We start from the raw sequence: 19583 nt of genomic DNA, 5'->3' as shown, positions 1-19583 counted from the left end.
TGAAAAGCGTGACTGGAAGATACGCCTGTTTTAGTTATGACACTGAAATTCAATTACTCTTTTTAGGAGCTTCAATTACCTTCCACTGATGCTCAAGTTATTAAAGGCTTAAAGTTAAAAGCTGCTGCCTTTACAGATATTTGCAAAGGAGAAAGAAGAAGAAGTTATCCAATTCTGTTACTGTCTTACATGAAATAAATAAATAAATAGATAAAGATCCAGAGCCACTATTTTAATCTAAGGTTCTGTTAGACTTCATACAGAATTAAGACTTAAGAAAGCAACAGAAGTGGGTTTGGAATTCTAAACCTCTGACACGCAACTAGAGCAAACTCTGGCCAGCTCTGGGAGATTGAATCATTCGTTTTATAAGGCCCTGAGGAATGGGAGGGTAGAAAGCATGCTGCTTGGCAAGGGATTTTTCAAGTGTTAAGTAATTCTGTGTCACCATGTTTTACATGGGGGAATGGAAGATGCCAGATCTGAGATAAAAGTTCACTATCTTAAAAACAGCAAGGCAACGGCATCGTAGGAGTGGTATTTCCCCTCTGATGAGTTCACAAAGAGAATTAGCTTAAAGCAAAATGAGAGTAAATGGAGAAGCCAAATGGCAGCATAAACTAACAAATGGAGTCAAGGATCTATGAGATGTGAGTTGCTGCACTGATGAAACACAGCGCCTTAAGGAGGGCTACGGTTCCTTAAGGAGGGCATTACTGAGACAAGCTTATCCTCCAGGATCACAATTTCTGATTCTCACTACGTTTCACTCTGGAAGACCCTGTACTTCCCATTCTCAGGGCACAAATCCATACCATTCCATTTCACCTGCAAGGGGATACAAAGCACTTAAAGATGACATTGTTCAGTTTGTTTTCTACCCTGGCAGAAATCTCCACTGCTTCCAGAGACAGCAAGCTTTCTGTACATGCTTCAGGTGAAGCCCCATTTCTCCTGGTGGAATTAGGTGCCCAAAGTACCTCAGACATTGCTACTCCAATTCCTGTAGAGCAAACATGACCCTAAACCACAACACCAGCACCTAAAGCCCAGACACAGCGGCAGATGAGACCATCCAAACTTCCAGTGAGTGTTGAAGTCATTACAGCACACCTACTCACGTAGTACAAGCATCCAGCAGCACTTCAACAGTAAGCCTATAGTCACAGAATATTATTTCTGTTCCATACTGTGTGACACCACGATGGAAGTTGGAAAACGACTCTTTTTTCTTTGCCAGTGGCATGTTCTCCCATTTAGCAAACACTGAGTTTCCTAACCCCACTTTAAATAGCAGCTCACCACATGCTCCCTGAGGAATCCCTCTCGCCAAACGCGCTGTATGAGCCATCCTGCCTCTTGTAGGTCAGCTGGCGCTGGTAGCCTGCAAGTTGAGAAAGAATTGTGGGAGTCCAAAATCCTCACACAGAGCAAAGCAAGCATTTGAAGTGAATGAAGATTCGGACCATCTGGCACTACTGTAAAGGATTCTGCTGCCCGAGGCAACTTCTTATTCTGCTGCATTTGACAGAGCAGCGCATTCAGGAATCTGTGCAGGCAAACATCTGTAAGACTACACACGCTCTGGGAGACAAATGAATGAACCATTATTTCTCCAGCCCTTAATCTCTTGCTAAGCAACGCATCTATTGACAGCAAGTAGAACGTTAAGTTTCTGAAACGCTGTATATTAAAAAAAATTCTGGCTTGGTGAGTCACAAAAGACCTCCAGAGTGAGAAAAGAGACTTCTCATCTCAACTTTGGACTTGACAGGGCTCCAATAAGCACAGAGGTTTAAACCTCTTGAGGATTTCTTCTGTAAGGGCTAATTAACAGGCAGCGGTTGGAGCCAAAAACCTGGAAAGTTTGCAGATTCATGAAAAGAAACAGAACCAAATGATAATAAAAAGGAGAAAAAATGATTCAGGCTATTAAAAAAAATTCCCTTTCTATTACTACTATCAGCAAACACAACAAATCACAAAGGAAACAGCTGGAGGGAGCAGCTCCAGCCTTTTGCTGCTGAAGACAATAAATAAATTACAGATTACATTTTATGTTTATATTTTCATAGGAGAACTGCCTAACCCTGTCACCTCTGATTTCATGACATGGCTATTATCTGACTCATACAAGAGATAGCTGTCTCGTTGGGTCATTCTTGTTTTCGCTAATCATCTCCAAGTTCTTTTTGCACCTGAGAATTGTATTTAGTTACAAATGAATTTGCAAGTGGCTCTTCCCAAACAAACACTGAGAAAAACAGCTATGAAAAGGCAGATTGCTATGAGCTGCTTAGAGGGAAAGGACAGGCCGCTGACAAGGACAGAAAAGCACCTTTATTATAGGCCTCTAGAACAACTGCTCTGCACGCTAACTTACATCCGTGCACGCTGTTACCAAGGAAACACTGATAAACTGTAGAAAGTTCAGAGAAGAGTTCTGATGTTGTGATTAAAGGTCTTGAAAGATAATTGAGGAAGAAGGCAAAAAAGAACTTAATATATAGATTGACTACAGTTAGATTTCTATCACTTCCTGAGATTTGTAGACACAGAAATGTTACCCAAGTGTATGTATGCTAGAAAGAAGGAAACCTACAGACAAGTATATAAATGAGGAGTAACCAAAGGGAAATACAGGCTATGTATCAGGGGAAAACATCTTGCCGTCAAAATCTATTAACCTGACAGACTGTCCTGCAAAAAATGATGACTCTTCATCACTTGGGATGCTCTCCATTAGTAAGAACAAAACCCTCCTCTGTCTTGCAAGCCTTTTCTCCTTCTGAAAACTGTAAGTCTAATGGCTTACCTTGAACAAGGTAATCAGTAGCTTCACTTTCCACCTCTTGACTGAGTTGCTTGGTTTTCTGCAGATATTTCAGGACAAAAACATTAGGAGCAAAGTGGATCATGTTCTGCTCTCCACATCCAAACGGTAATCGCAGAAGATTGTCCAAGTTGTTTAATGTGGGACCCATCACATCTCCTGGTTAAAGAAGAAGTGATAGGGTCAAAACCCAGGAATTATGCTCTGCTTCTTTTTATGCCTTATGATTAACAAGAATTAAAACACTACACTAATTTCTACTCGCTACACAGTTAAATGATAGAATAAACGGGAAGTCCTTAAAATGTTCAGCCTTATCTCTTCAAGCTTTGGCTGGAATAAAGAAATATCAGAGCTTGATTATCTGTGACTAATTGACTAGTTTAGAATGCAGCTAGTACAATATATGATTACGACAACAATGAAATGAATACCACCAATTATAGTAGACAGTTCACCTGCTAAGTCCTTAGAGAGTATCTGCTTTAACTACCATCATCTCAAACATGGTTCAAGTGACTAATAATTATGCAGCATTTATCTTTTTAAACTGCCTGTGGTTACTTTATCCTGTCCATATTACTCAAATACTGGTCAGAAGCAAGTAACAGATGGAAGTATCTCCTTGTATTTGATAATTAACACCCAAGGATACCTCCTCACAATTGATACCTATTATTGAAGCTGTAGCTCTTTCTGATCCTGGAATTATGTTGTGGGGAACTCCAAGAGTAAATGCTTCATTGTGATTTTCATCAGTCTCTTCTTTCCTCCAAATTTTAAACTCTCCTATTGACCCCCAGCCTGTGGAAAAGCCAATGTACTTCACCTCGAACTGCTTGGGGACTGTCCACTCCACAATAATAGATTCATTTAGCACCCGAGCACCATGGCCAACCTGAAAGGAACAAGAAGTCATGCAGTTCCAAGAACCCATCCATGTGAAATCAGCCTGTTCTGTGTCCTCGGATGCAGTAACCTATGTGTGCATCAGAGAATACTGTAAGTGGACCAGTATCTTTCTCTTTCCCACTCACAAAAAAAAAAAACAAAAAAACAAAAAAAACAGGAAAGTTTGATGAGAACTACATAGACTTGACCTCCAAGCCATAGAGTCATAGAATCACAAGGTTGGAAAGGACCTACAAGATCACCTAGTCCAATCTTTCAGCAGACTTAGCATTGAGAACATTGAAGACTAAAGGTCCTGAGGGCATAATGTGGTAAGCAAATGCATTCAGAAACAGCCTGATTGAGACTTCACATAGGAAAATCAAATGGAAGAAGGCAGCAATATAACTAATGAAACTCCGACACATATATGATTCTTTAAGAAGATTTGGAGCAAGGGATCCCACAGACTATTTTACACAGAGAAATTCAGCACCTGGATAATCCCATTTTTCCAGCTGATCCAGAAGCTGCGGAATTCATCCCAGGACAGGATACCAGCTGTGTCTCTGCTGACCACTGGCTCACCCATTTTGCTGATGGAAATCCACGTTTTAGTATTTTGATGTCCACCAATAACAATCTCTGTCATCTCCGCCATGTCGTGGGGACCAGAGGACAGTGCCACATGAGCATCATTGTGTGCCTTCACTGCAATGTCGAAGTGTGTCATCTGGGCAGGCTTCTGCATGTATTGGTACTCATATTTGTTAGGTGTAGAAATGTGAATTTTCTCTAGTCAGAAAAATAACGGGATGTTTATGCATTAGAGTTCACCTCGCACATTAAAAAAACCCCCCAATCTAATCCACAGCCAACTGCTAAAATTTAAACAAACAAACCTATCCTAAGCATGCATTCCTTCCCACCCCCCTTCTCTTAATTCTCTTAAACTATAAAATGTATGTTGATGTTTCTTCCCATCTCCTACTCCCTTTCAATATAGAAGATCCTACAATTGCAACTGCTTAGGTAGACTCCTTGTGAAGCAAGCAAGAGATCTTTCTAATCGAGCAGTCAAAAGCATCTCTGTTAGCCTGTGGAGCTCTGTCTGAGCTATCCAAACCTCCAGTAGAAAGAACACACTGATTCCAGAACTGAACTTTAAAACATCTGCTGAAAATATACTACAAGCACAGTTTCTGTCCACAGTGCTGAATACTCGAACTGTTTCATGAAGTAAAGGAATTTAATTGCCATTTCCAGAAGTTCCTTGGGCAGTTAGAGCAAATTTGTAATTAGCCAGCCAGGTAAGAAGGGCTCTATTCAGAAAGCTCTTCCTACACAACATAACTCATAAATCAGACACAGAAACAAAGATTCCTCTCCCCGCTCCCATGGGATGAAGCCACATCTTTCTATTTATAACTCAATCAAACAAACTTGGTATTACCTCACTGAAATCATGAGCTTACCATTTGGGCAGAAGAACACACTATAGGTGTACTCTCTTGACAGTCCCTCTGGCTATATAAAGACAGAAATCCATTTGTAACATTATAGAGCTTGGATTAGCACTGACAGCTATTCAGCTTTACTTACAAAACACATGCAATATTCTGATGCTGTACAGTGTTTTACATCCTTTAGAGAAATAGTATTGCGCCATATGCTGCTAGCTACAGATACACCAACCACCACCAGTGAGCCCCACATTACAGCACATTTCTTAGACTGACAGAGCAACCAAACCCAGTGCAATTTCTATCCTTTTTTTCTCTGAGCAGTATTGAAATTCACCAGCACAAACTCAGAACCAAATTGGCCCTTCTTGTACCACAAACACTGATTATTCCCAATTATTTTAAGATGTGATAAATCTGACAGTTTTCACAGATCTACTCGCATATATTACCTAAAGACTTCCATGATTTGCCCAAACACACATTGGGGGTATTTTTCCTACCTCAATAACAACACTACTGCGAACATAATCCACTCCAACTGGGGTCCTTTTGTCCACATAACTGTCTTCTGAGTGCTTGCCATTCTTTGAGGTCTGCATCCCATTCTGACAGCAATTAGTTCCACCATAAGCAAAAGCTTTTGCTAAGAAACAGAAGGGAAAAGCAGCAGAGATTTCAAGATAGATTCCCTGATCTACAGGAATTCAAGGCATTTATCTGAACTAACTAGATGCAGTTGACTAACAACTCATCAAATGCTTTGTAATTACACCTTTTATGTTGCCTTCTTTACTTAAATATCTGGATGGTCACATCCAGAATTGGGCAATACCTTGACAGTTGCAGGGCAATACAGGAACTCCTTCCCAGTTCCCTGTGCTGCACAGTTTTCACTATTGACAATTACTTTCTTAGAAGATGTAAATAATTTGATGCTATTCTCTTACTTAAAAATTCACCCTGATCTCTTCAGGAAGATGTAATAGGTCACAACCATACACAGCGACATATCACACAACAGGCAAATTAATGACCTGGGAATCTGCTGAAGTTTGCTCAGAAGGACCCTACAGTGCATTGCAGTTACAGAATCAATTTGTAAGAAACAAATGAGACTAGAAAGCAAAGCTGGCAGCAAATGAAATACTGGTTCTACTTTGGGGCGCTGGGGGAAGAAAACATTTCTTCTGAAAGAGGAAGAAGAAACATTTGTGAAACTCCTTGAAGGAACAAGCTGGTTTTTATCTCTGTACTACCAGTGATGTTGCTCAGTCCAAGCTCGCTGAAGGACAAAACAATAGAGGTGGGTTTAGCTTCCCCGGGGGCAACGCACTTCTTTCTTGTCAGATGGTGCTTCCCAGGATGCCCAACAAACTTTATGCCTTTCGGAACAGAAATCTTCACGTGTACCTGTGAAGATGCATGAAGGTCATTTATCATGGATTTCATCTGTTGTTCATCATTTATCATGGATTTCTTCACCTGCTGTTTAGAACGATACCACAAGAACCAAGCAGGTAAAGCACCGGAGAAGAAAATATCTACAGAGCAAATATTCCTTGCAAGAAGTTCTTTCAAATCAAACTGCTTTCAGTCAGCAGCTTTATGACCATGGAGGAAATTCCTCCATTTCTCATTGTCTTCCCTACATTTCTCAATATCTGGATTTCTGAAGCATCACAAAACCACTACAGTTATTTCAAGTTAAAAGTACACAAAGCAGTGATTTTTATTAGCACCGAAAAAGCAATACTTCTATCTTCAAAGCACTCAGACTGAGCTTATCATTCTGTTATCCTTATACACTGTCTACATCTCAGAGAAGGTTGATCATAACCCACAATTTACTGACTTAGCAACAGGAACGAAGAGGGCTGTTACCTCTACGCAGACAGTTAAGTAATTGTAGACAGTCAATGGGATTTTGGTCTGTTCTCCCCGGATGACGTGGTATGGCAACGTGAAATCGATGAAGAAAGGCTTAAAGGTCTTCAGCTCCGTTTGACTGGCAATGCCCAACCCCTTCTCCTCAGATAGACCCACAGCTTCGGTTATCCACGTAGTGATGGAATCTGGCACTTCCACATGCAGTTCTGCTTCTCCTGATGTATTACTGCCAAGGAGAACAGGGAGGAAAATGGGTTAATTGGCTTAATGAAATGCATATGAATGATGCTAAATCACATAGAGCCAAACACTTTAGTTATTTCCCTCCATATCTGAGTGTACAGCATCGCATCAGTACCTGCTCAGCAGCAGCAGCTTATAAAGGACTCAATTTCTTTCTGCTAAGTGTCAAGATTTTGGATAACTATGAGCATTTATAAGGAGAACAGCAACCAGTGGCTTCTGCAGAGCACAGTAATACAAACGGTTACTGGATTAAAAGCCATACAAATATTTGCACCCTCACTAGCGGGACTGTTTCCTCACAGGGAAACGTCTGCACTGAAAAAAAATCCACAACAGAATCCTAGCTAAAAACAGTCGGGCAATAAGCTGTATTACTCACCATATTTGATATAATGAAATACAAGCAGTTTTTGTTGGAATCCACTGCTTTTCTGTACGCTGCCACATTAGAGACTGCACTTGAATGTAAGGCCAAAGAAGAACTTCCCCAGACATAAGGTTCAGCAATGGCCTGTGCATGGGAGCGTGTTTTGATCTGGAACATTTTGGTTGGTTGCCTTTTAGAATGCCTTGCTCAGAAAACATCCCAAACCACCATTTTCTCCAAGAGAGCTTTAATACTAATTACCAAAGATTTATATTCTGACTATTCAGCTTTACTGTGCGTACCACAATAGGATATCATAAGCTGTTATATTCCTCCATGCTTCGCAATAATAAAAAAATCAATTTTGTTCCACAGACATCGCAATTTCCCTCCTGCAAAGGAGCTCTGTTATTGCCTGGAACAGAAAACTAAAGCAAGAACAAAAGCCATTTCATGGCTCAGCTGGCAGGATGATTGGTGCAGTTATGAGCACACCCCAAGCCTGTTTTCTCTCAAGTCCTTATTTATTCCTCTGAGCTCAATACACTTGCTGCTGGCTTCATCATCTTTTGAAGCAACATCCATCTTCGTTGGCATGGAAAGCAAGAAAGCAAGTTCTTCAGTATAAGCTTCACAGCATAACACACTGCTGTCCAGTGCTGCAATCCCTATTGATTCACATCCAGAACAAACTGAAGAGTTGTGTCTTTGCTGCTTTTTAGCCCAGAAGTCTACTCAAATGCTGGGTACCAGTGAGGTGTCAACTACCACCACCTCAAGCAAGTCTTTGTACTTTTCAGCAAGCCCAAGGTACTATTACAAATGTTAGTCAATAGACAGTTAGTGAATATCATGTACTGCTCCTTGGACTGGTATTGTAACTAAGGAAATGATGCATTTTTCTATTATTTAGGTCGTCACTACCTGGAGCTCAGTCGTCAAACCCTGCAAGAAACTTCAGCCTTGAAGAATAAGCAGAAGGGCATCCTACCTCCAGGGCTGGCAGCACTCCAGCCTGTTTAACCAGACAATTTGTTGCAGCTGATGTTCCTTCCACTGGGATTTCAGCCCATAATCAGCATTAACATTATTTTCACACATGAGGGCACTTACTCTTCTGGGCGGGGGGCCAAAGCACACACACATTTCCAGCCATTCGACCCTCCAGCCAGGCTCTAAGGACTGGTTTGGGAAGTCGACGTGAGGCTTTTGTTTCTTTTTTTCTTTCTTTTTTTTTTTGATGATTGAATAATTATAATCATAAATGGTAAAAGGGGAAAAAAAAAAAAAGAAAAAAAAAAGAAGTCTTGTGTTCAAAGGAGGGGAAAGCAAGCAATGCTCTGCTCAGTTGTCAGTTGTTTCCAATGAAATGAAGTAGAGAAAAATGCAACTACTTCTTCCACGCTCTCCTACTCATAATTAACTACCCCAGCTTGCTGAGGCCCAAAGAGGCACTTCTGGAATTCTTTGTGTATTTCTACAAAGCATATTTCATGCTCAATTGAGCAGATTTGAATACACTTGCTGCAAGTTCTTGTCAAATTTAATTTACAAACGCTTATTGAGTGTGAAGTTTACTTGCAGACCTGTAGAAGTTTTTCAACGATTGCTTCTAATGATCCTAGATGTGTCATTTCTAGTAAAGATCATTATCTGTTATTCGTTTTAATTCCAGTTGTGGAAACCCAAGATTTATCGCGTAATAAATTAAGATTAGAAGGAGATGAAAGAGAAAGGAAGGACTCAGTGTAATTTGGAGAACAGTTGGTACAGAATACTCAGAATACTCAGTGGTGCATGAGCAGCACTCACAGGAGCACCATTCTTCCTCCACCTCCATGTAAACATCACTCTGAAACAATTTAATCACCACAGCATTGCAGCTGATGCTAGAACAGATGTGGAAAACAGCACCAGCACATGTACCAGCTGAAGGTGACATTTATGGATTGTTGTTATGAAGAAAGATTACTGATAAACAATAAAAAGCAAAACAACACTGTGGCTTCAGTATGCTTTAAAGAACGTTGCTTGAATAGGACACAACCCGCTGGGTATTAATACAGGAATTTCCCTTCATTACCTGACGTTGAGGCAGTGCCATATCCACGTTTCTGGAAAGAAGGTTCTTTTTCTCTTCTCAGCTCTGCTAGAACAAGAAATAATCCTTTAGCAATAAACTCTTTCCAGCAGGTAGTTTGGACATCAGTTAGTTAAGTTGCTGCTGTCAGCCCAATGCAGATCAGGTGATGAAACCCAACTCTTATTAGCACAGAATCACATCAAAGTGAATGGGTGCATAATTTACAGCACAAATCCCATAGCCTTCCCAACTCATGGTGTGCACACATTAAACAGTCCAGATGTATAAATAGACTTTAAAAAAATAAATAAATAAAAAATAAAAGAGTCCAAATTCTTTCACCAAGTAAAACCAAAGGCAAAATTCACAGTACAGTACCCACAAAGTCATCATAGGGCCTTACTATAATCAATTGCTGCAACCACTGCTTTACATTCCCCTCTCTTTCTCCCACTTGCAGTTACCTTGATCTCTAATGTTTTCATGATTTGCTCTGATTTTCTGGCCAAGATGTTTCATTGCCTTTTGATCTTTATCCAATCTCCAAAACTCACCCCGCTTAAAATGAAACCATCAGTTGGTTCGAAATAGAAAGGGAAGGCACATCCTCACTTTGTAGCATTAGCTGCTGCACTTCATGGCCTTTTCCTCATGAAGTCCCTCACGTTCTCTATTTTGACCACCACCTGAATAGGGAGCATCTCTGCGAAACCAAGGCTAGCACGCACACACTGACAAGCAGCAAACGCTCACAGGAAACACAGAATTTCACCAAAAATCAAGTGCTGTCAGTTGTGATCTTTGTTGAATCCATGGAGACCACTGAATGTTGTTTCCTAACATCACTTAGTCTCAATGGAGACAAATAATTGGATAATTGGAGAATAAACAAAAGTTACCTCTGTGCCACCTTAGAACGCATCGTAGCCACCAACGTCCCAGTGTGAGGCTGAAAAGCTGGGACAGCCTCATCTGTGTACATGCCTCCATTCTGCCTGTGGTTTAAGCTGACTGTATCTGTCATTACAACCAAGCCGGTTTCCTTAGGTAATAAAAACGAAGGAAAAAAAGAAAAAAGAAAAAAAAAGAAATAATAAAGCATGTACCAATAAGAACTTCTCTGAGTAGTATCCCTCCAATCATATTCTGACATTTATGGGGTAAAGTTCAATTAAAACATGAGGATTTTTTTCAAGACTTTATGGAAAATTAAAACAACCATTCATGTGAAAATATTGAGGCACTTTATAGGCAGAAGTTTTTATGAGAAAGCTCTTGTTTGCTTGAAAAAATGCATTTCAGCAATACCTGACGCTGTTGGGTGTGTGTCTGACTGTCAGGTAACTACAGGTGAAAAATTATCCCACATATTTTCCCCCTGCAATATTACATTACAGCTTTTTACCCTTCCTAAAAGTTTCCAGTGTGTTCTGCTGCAGTCAGCAGGCATCTCACGTCAGACATCCCCAGCTCTGCTCCATCAGAAATGCCAAGCAAAATGGAAACTGCCTGCACAGCTTCACAGGAAGAGCACAGAATTTGCTCTGTCTGCCAGTTCTGTCCCCTAAATGCACTTATTCATAAGAGACAGCAGCTCCCAGACTCCAAAGGGAGCACAGGCTTTGTTTTCTTGCACATACACACTCAACTGTTATAAATCAGGTACACATCAATGTGCACACACCAGCTATAAACATGTGGCTCTATTCCCAACAGTTTCTGCCTCTCAGTAAGAGGGGAAAAAAAGCCACATCAGAACAAAAACCCCAACAGATCAGGGAGTGGAGAAGAAGCAATGACTCCTGCAGCAGAGGGTATTAAACAAGGAGTTGAGCTCGTGATTAAGAGATGGAGAATATGTGGGAGATTGTAGGTTTTAAGACAATACAATAAATCAATTTAGCTAAACATGCAAAAAGGACAAAAGGAGAGGAAAGACACAGGATCTAGAGGAAGCAAGGATCATTATTATTATTAGCAGCTACATGGATTAAAAATGGAAAGAGCCTAAAAGATCAAACACATAACGTTGTTTCTCTGTCCCACTCTATCTCTAAGAGTGGTCAGCATGGGAAGCCCACATAAAGAACAAACATCCAGCAACAAAACACTCCAGAGAGAACTGAGGCCGATGCTTCCTACTGTAAAGGCGAAGCGAGCATCCTTGGTGACGTCCCAGTGCCAGGGAAAGACGGAAGATCGACGGCGTCGACGTGAGGACATGCCTGGCCACCAGAAGTGCCCTTCCTCCTTCAGAGCTCCAAAGGCATCGGATACATCGTACTCTGCAAGCTCTTTGAAAACCTGTATGGTACAAGGGAAGAAGGATGGTATAGTACAAGGAACCTTGTATGGTACAAGGAACAGAAGGGCTGCTCACTCAAGGCAAAGTGCAGACACTGGCATTAAGAGAGAAAGATATCAGTGCCTTAAGCCTCATTTTACCTGACTGGCTGTCAGCTGAAAACCTGTTTTCAGCAAGTAGACGCTCTTATCCACAGTGGCAATGCAAACACAGCTTGACTTTGCAGCTCTGACCTTGATGTTCACAACGTCACCTGGCCTGGTCTCATTTGCTGAAAGAGTCACTGCAACCTGTGAATTTAACATTAAACTCATCATCTCAGCTTGCGTACAGCAGAAGAAAACCAGAAGCAATGAGATGCCGCCCTCTCCTCTCCATTAGCGGCACTGCCAATACCTGATTCTCAAAGGTGGACTTCACAGAGAACTGCAGGCTGTCTGTGACCCCTTCTCCGTTCTCCCTGACATAATAGACCAGAAGACGGCCCAAGGGAGCCATGTTGTGAGACACTGAGAAACGGAAGAAGGTCATGCAGACTTCAACCTCTGCTGCAGGGATATCAGTAGGTGCTAAAATACAAGTGGTAGAAATGGCAGGGTTATTCATAAAGTCACCCTCCTCCCACCCTTTCCAAATGCTGCAAGGCACAGAACTCCCCACCAAGGATCTGTATTCTTCCCTTGTTCCTGCTGCATGAGCTCTTTTTGGTCCCTACATCTTTCCCCTTCCTCCCCCTCCCCTCTGTCTTGTGCAAGATGATAGGCAGTTTGTATTTATAACATGAACAGATGGAAAAGATGGATAGAGAATCCAGTGTTTTTAATAACATAAGACCAAGGAAATAGATGGTGAAGTTATCAAGCCAGTTATCCCTACTTTCCTTGCACTGTTACTCTACGCTTCTTATTAATGGGTATCCAATTCAAAAATGCATGCTTAAGGTTTGTAGAACAGTGCATTTTTTTCCTGAAAATAGGATAGAGCTCATGTTTCTGACACTAACTACCTGCTCCTGGGAAATGAGTGACATCCACATTCTTCTCAAAGGGAATCGTGGCTCTTTTGCTCCTCTGCTGAGTAATGTTGCTGGGCTGCAGCCCTGAAAGGACAATGTTACCTCGCGATGCCACTTCATAATGTAGAGTGAAGTTGCAAGGACACGTGGACTTCACTGCAATCCAAGCCTCCTCTCCTACCTGCACTCAGAGATGGAAAAGCAAAAGATCTGGTCTTTTACAAGGCATGCTTTTCATTTAGAAAATACAGAAATCTATTTGGGTTTCAGACCAAAAGAGATGCTACCCTTCTAAGAAATGCATGCTGTTGCATTGACTGACTTCCTTCACAGTAAAAAGGGTTCTGTGTTCAGCTCTTCTGTGTTCAGCCTGCAGATCTAGCAAGAGAATGGCCAGGGGGTTGCATGCATTAATGAAAACAATAAAGGAATCTCTGGAATCTTGAAAGTTAAGCCTTTTGGCACAGAGCAGCCTGTCAGAATTGGTTGAATTTTAGACATCCCTTCAGTGGTTGAGCCCAACACAGAAAGATGTGATGGGGGTGGGAAGAGATGTGTTTGATCGTCTTTGCTGTTTAACTGAGATCATGTATAGTGATTACTTTCACATGACAAATGCTAATACAAATAACAAACTCAACTTGACATAACTAGGAATATTTCTGAGGGAAAATGCTTTCAAATTACACAAGCCTTTCTATTAATCTGAGTCAGGAACTCAAGGAGCTGTCAAACATACAAACAAACAAGGAAGCAAGCTCCTTTTTCTCCTGGGTAAAGGCATCTGCTGCCTGCAAAGGGCATCAGAGCAGCACAGTGCCTTACTGCACTGAAGCCCCATACCCAGAGCTACCTGCTTAGTACTGAGTACCCGGGAGATAGAAAAATCACCTACATATTGACAAGCTGCTACTGACTGAGAGAGCATTCTGTCAGGTTAGTAGGAATGATTAAAGCTTGAGTAATACACAGCCAGCTTTCCTCCAGAAAAACACAAGCTTCTTGATTCTGGATTATGAAAACTTATGTTATGCAGGATTTCTTCACCAAACACCACTCCTGATCCTCCTACCATTTAAAGCATAACAACGCCCACCTAAGACTGAACAGAACTGATAATTTCAATAGCATTTTGAAAAACATCTCTCTTCAGCACTAAGAGCATAAGCCAAGAAGGCAAGGACTTGAATACAAGTAACTAGCAATGGTTAAATACAATCAGAATGCCACAGAGTCCAAGAAGTACCTCGTGACATTACATATTTGAAGTATTAAGAATTCCCCAGTGGAAATGATGAAACAATCCATTAAAAAATGAACGTAGCTAATTGGAACACCCAGTAAGAGTTGGCAAAGCAGGGAAACAGTTCCCACATCAGCTGGTCATCCAACTCCCAGCTTTCCCACAGAAGAATTAGTTCTAATCAGGTTATAATAAGAACAATGTGTTCAGATTAGTAGCGTATAATCTCCTTTCCATACCTCAGGAAACTTGCAGAAGATTAATTACCCATTAAACTACCATGAAATGCAATGATAAAAAATGCTCTTATGTAGATACCGTGAGACTGAAATCAACCTGACAGCTCTGCTGATAACAGAGAACTGTGTGTAAGTATTGCCACATTCCACAATGCTTTTTACGGAGCAATGTGCAGTCCCTCAGGGACATGCATCTTCCTTGGCACAGAGCAAATCCCAAACAACATGCATTAGAAATTATGGCTAAATTAGATCTTTCACATTAAACAAAAAGTCATCACAACTTCTACACAGAAGAATATACTATTAGAGAAGCTCCTACAAAACTAAGTAAGAAAACAAGATTATGTTTGAGAACCCAAAGACTGAACAAACGTAGCTGGGATTTGAACTGAGAGTTTTAGAGAAATAACATATTAATAATAGAGCTGCTTCATGGCTACTTCAGTCTTTGTAGTGGAAGCAACAACAGTCCAGCACCCCAGGAAATAGAAGTGGCTGGAAATATTTAATTAGAGCAAAGTGAACAAAGCCAAGAAATGCAGCTGTTGCCATAATGGAGCACGAAGCCAACATACCTGGAAAGGTTTATCTGGTGCCTGGAGCTGGATGTGACATTTGCTGGGCGAGTACCAGCTACTGATGGACAGGTAGTTTGGCAGGTACTGATCCCCAGATGGTCTTCCATCAATTGCTGTCACTTTGGTCTTAACAAAAGTGATATCTGAATGTTATTCATGCATAAAAAGTCACATTTCATCGCCATCTCCCATTTTATATTACCTAGCTGCTCACCTCTACTGCTGTCTTTATATAGCAAAAGTATTCTCAAAATATTTGACCATTATTGCTATGTTAAGCTGTATTTGGAGAAGTACCTTTTCATAATGGCTATAAACATCAGTTCCATTAGCAGTAAGAAAAAGGGAAGTGTTTGCTGCACTTAAATCAGTAAGTCAAAGGTAAAAGGCATTAATTTCCTGTTTGTAGTAAAGACTCACAAGTGCAGGTTTGACAAGATTAGTTACATTAAAGCCCACTAATCCCATAAAGAGCTTTCACCCACCTCCAGCCAGACATATTGGGCAGCTGTAGGAATGGAAGGGATTTCAAACTCCACGAGGCCATTTCTTGACACCAATTCACTTGTGTAAACATTGTCCTTCGGAGTGAGTTCAGCTTTAATCCGGATAGTGACTCTGTCAGCTGGACTTCCATCGGGGTAAGTGACTTCTACCTACACAATAGTTCATGTATAGAACATGTTTTACTTTGCTTGCAACTGTGGTCAATGACAGAAACCTCAGGTGGGAAAAGCACACTGGAATATGATGTCATATTTTAAACCAAGCCTGTATAATTTTGCATCAACTACATGTAGGTTATTTTCAACCTTACCTTTCCTTTGTAAGGCAGCCCGGGTTTGAATTGTTTCCTGGTATCCTTGGAGTACTTGATATCAATCAGCTGTTTCTGAACAGGCGTTGAGTCATCAAACGTGACCTGTTTGCTCCCGTCAGAGCTGATCACTGTGGCCCAGATATTGACTGTGCCTCGAAAATGCTCCGGGACATCAGCAGGCATCATGTCTTTCACACACACATCGAAAACAGCAGAGCCATCAATCTACCAAGTGCATCAGGGAATGGAAACACAAGTTTGCATACACGTTCAAAAAGCACCCAGAAGCCAAATCTAAAGCGTAGGGCATTCAACAGGAATTTGCAGCAGTATTTTTAAAGGATTTGGAGTGGGGGGAAGGGGAACTAATGGAGGCTGGGGGGAGGAGGAAAGAAAGCAAGAATTTGTTGGTTTAGTTTTCCTCCCTTGTCCATAGTCTGGACCAGCTCTGTCACTCTCACGTTCTCCCTCAGCCCCACATGCTCTAAAACACAATTAATAATATACCAACAAATTCTCCTTCCCCCAAATTACAGCATATATTGTAAAAACATGTAAAACGTACGTATTCACTGTGCTATACCCATTTATTTCCTAAGCTCCCATCAGTGACACAAATTAGAGCTATAGTATTAACTTCAAAGAATACAGATGAGGCATTTTATTGCAGCTGACTCAATGGTCTCCCTCACCTGGGTGGTCTTGAGGACAGGGTGTCCCACTTCATGCCTGTAATACCCTACACCATTTATAGTCATATTGACAATTAACTTTCCTGTCACTGGTTTTCCAAATGTATATCTGAAATGGAAAGAAGATAATGAATAACTTCCAGCTATTTTCTGTTTCCCTGAGTATATCAAGGCTAGCACCATGTGACTTGCACACCTAGAAAACAAGAAAAATACCACAGAAGGTTTTCCAACCTATCATTTTTATCATGTTTTAGGAAGGCTCTTACACCAGAAATCAGCTGAAAAGTCTTCAGCAGATGAGATCTGAGCTGCAGTGACTGCACCATCCTATGTGTGCACTACAACCTACAGTAATTAAGCCTTAATTGCAGTTGTCTCCTACCTGGCGTGGACGGTTCCTTTTTCACACATTGTAAGGTCACGAATGTAGCGAGGTGGGTCAATCAGCAACTCAAACTTTGGTAATACTACAACAAAAGGAAACGACAACAGTCTTTTTCAAGGAGATCCTACTGTCCAGATTCCAGCAATAACATACACAGCCCTGACAAACTCACTACTTGTGGTCAGATGAGGGCAGCATCACTAACGCTACAGGGGTAGAACATCACTGAGCAGAGAAGGAATCAATAAGAAGAGCAAACCAAGATGACCTCAACAAGACCTTATCAGTACACCCTTAGAGCTTTACTTCTTTCTGAGGAATCGATGTTCCAGGATTTGAGTCCAAATTTTCCTTCTTAGATATAATGCAAAGAGGGCAACTTGCTTCACAACGTAGCAGGAATGAAGGTGCAATATTAGCAGCTGTCAGGGTCTACAAGAGCTTGTGTGATTGGGTCAGCAACCATGGGTGGCATGCTGGCTTTCATCATACAGGGGAACTCTGAGACCAAGGGGCAAACACAGCTCAGAACTACAAGGAGGGCTCTGAGAAAGGAAGGTAAGCAATGACAGACTGAAAGCATCTCTGAGAAAAACCAATTACACAAATGGATTGCACAATATGATGCTCCATTTCATAGAAAACCAAGGTTGAAAAAGACCTACAATATCATCCAGTCCAACCACCATCATTTCCTGATGAAGCGTACGTTATTTCTCAGGTGTTCGATCTTTGGTAAAAACCTCTTACTGTGATTTGTTCCTCAAAATATGCTTGGGTTGCAGTCAAGGCAATCTGGATAACTTACCATATTTCTGAACTTCGAAGGATTTGTTGTATGTGTGCCCCTGCATTTCAGCAAAGATGAGCCACTCTCCAAACACAGGCTGATCAGACAAAGGAAAGCTCATATTCACCATGCCTGAGAAAGAAAGCCATGTGCTGTGAACTCTCTGTCACTCATTAACCCTTCGTATGGGCTTACTGTAGACAATTAAGCACAAATAGAAGTGAGTGAGATCCAGCAAAGGTGAATAACACACTGAGCTACAATAATCTTGAACTTACCGCAACAAAATGGCTTTAAATTGCTCCACTCTATCATACGAGACCCCCGAGGATCCTGCATAGAGGTTTGGGAATGAGAAACATCACAGTGAAAGTGAGCATCATTAATACAACCACTTTAGTTTACAAAACAAAACATGTACGTAAACAGACACGTGCTTCACTGAAGGCTCAAATGTGATTTAGCTTTTGTCCAAAGATTCCTCAAGTTATTTTTACTGGGGGGGTATTTGCCTTCTAAAATTCAGTGCACATTTAGGGACTCTCTGTGGCCAGTGCACAAAACAAGCACTGTCAGGGGGCAGATCTTCCACCTATCTTAAGTCACCTATTCTGGATGGGATGAGCAGACTTCTGAAGGTGCTTTCTTTCAATTTATAGAGGGAACAGTACAACCAACAAGGCAATTTTTTAGATGGCAAAGCCAGATGAAATTAATCCTGCTGTTTTTGTCAGCATTAAATCTGTGACAGAATGCAAACAAAGGAAGAGAGGGAATTCTTCTACTCGCTGACAGCAAAAGAAAACATATGGCTTAAAAAAGACTAGACACAGAAGGAACCTCTCATTCACCTCATAAGGAAGAAGACAGGAGCACCCTTTCCTTGCCATGAATTTCTATTTTCCACTATCATAATGTGTGGGTGCAGAGATGAGATTGGCCCTGCTATACCAGCCCAGCCAGATGAAGGATAGGATTGTGTCTGCATTGAAAAGAAGGGAGAAATTGAGTGGGACTGTTACATTTATAAACCCCAGAGAATCTAACCAGCTCTTCTCAGGCAAAAAATAAAAATTAAAAAAAAATGGGAATGAGTTTCTGAAATCGAAGTAGAAAACAAGAATGCTTGATGGTGATTAAGAAAACAAAGCAAAACAAAACCACCACAAAGATGTGTTAGAGACACAGGAATACAGACAATGGTGTAGGTTAGAGTTGGGAATGGCCATCATGGACTGGGAAGTTAGGCTTGTTCCTCTCAGGGCTATGGCAACCTTGTGCCTCTACAGTACACATGCTGAATGATCAGCAGATACTCACCACTACATAGGCTTCAATCTGAAAGGGAAAAAAAACAAGAATGAAAGGGTGTAATGAAACAAGACTACATTCTGCTTCCTGGCCCAGTGCTGAACAAGGTATGGCACACAAAGGGACAAAGGCTGGCCTCAGAAACAAGAGTTTCATTCAGGCACCTGAGTGGAAAGGCAACGCTTTGTGTATCTGTGAAAAATCTGAACAGAGCATAAATCTGTAAGAAAATCCTTCCCGTGATTGCTGCAGTACAGTTACGTTGAACTTCACAGCACCTCAACAGCAATGAGACCAAATTAAAACAACAGAACTGCAAACAAGCAGCAGATCTCTTGAGAAGCCAAAATAGACAAAGGAATTCAACTCCATTCCTGAATCAGAGGCCATCAGAACAAAATCCAGGTGGCCAAGAATTTCAGCTTG

The 19583-nt window shown here is 41.2% G+C and overlaps 1 protein-coding gene across 5 annotated transcripts in view; it reads right to left on the bottom strand.

Annotated features, from left to right (window-relative positions):
* Window positions 1-19583, bottom strand: part of CPAMD8 (C3 and PZP like alpha-2-macroglobulin domain containing 8) — a 40440-nt gene that overhangs the window by 16587 nt on the left and 4270 nt on the right. For 3 of the 5 annotated variants that reach the window (XR_004305463.1, XM_015886180.1, XM_015886182.1), the window contains exons 6-27: window positions 19167-19184; window positions 18125-18179; window positions 17865-17978; window positions 17054-17138; window positions 16669-16777; window positions 15974-16201; window positions 15642-15812; window positions 15154-15282; window positions 13085-13274; window positions 12475-12647; window positions 12219-12368; window positions 11916-12077; window positions 10673-10815; window positions 9774-9839; window positions 7072-7303; window positions 6447-6600; window positions 5691-5833; window positions 5200-5251; window positions 4221-4519; window positions 3506-3731; window positions 2816-2992; window positions 1303-1384 (exon numbers count right to left, since the gene is read on the bottom strand). Coding sequence is in view for 4 of the 5 variants with exons in the window: in XM_015886180.1 (XP_015741666.1) it covers window positions 1303-1384; window positions 2816-2992; window positions 3506-3731; window positions 4221-4519; window positions 5200-5251; window positions 5691-5833; window positions 6447-6600; window positions 7072-7303; window positions 9774-9839; window positions 10673-10815; window positions 11916-12077; window positions 12219-12368; window positions 12475-12647; window positions 13085-13274; window positions 15154-15282; window positions 15642-15812; window positions 15974-16201; window positions 16669-16777; window positions 17054-17138; window positions 17865-17978; window positions 18125-18179; window positions 19167-19184 (3158 nt within the window). In the remaining variant the exon portion in view is untranslated. Of the gene's footprint in view, window positions 1-1302; window positions 1385-2815; window positions 2993-3505; window positions 3732-4220; window positions 4520-5199; window positions 5252-5690; window positions 5834-6446; window positions 6601-7071; window positions 7304-9773; window positions 9840-10672; window positions 10816-11915; window positions 12078-12218; window positions 12369-12474; window positions 12648-13084; window positions 13275-15153; window positions 15283-15641; window positions 15813-15973; window positions 16202-16668; window positions 16778-17053; window positions 17139-17864; window positions 17979-18124; window positions 18180-18697; window positions 18829-19166; window positions 19185-19583 lie in introns of those variants that run through there. The other 2 variants (XM_015886181.1, XM_015886183.2) reach the window with 2 other exon arrangements.

This window comes from Coturnix japonica, chromosome 28 (genome assembly GCF_001577835.2).
Source record: "Coturnix japonica isolate 7356 chromosome 28, Coturnix japonica 2.1, whole genome shotgun sequence".
NCBI lineage: Eukaryota > Metazoa > Chordata > Aves > Galliformes > Phasianidae > Coturnix > Coturnix japonica.
The sequence above is the reverse complement of the archived record's forward strand: the minus strand, read 5'-3'. Positions and strand labels throughout refer to the sequence as shown.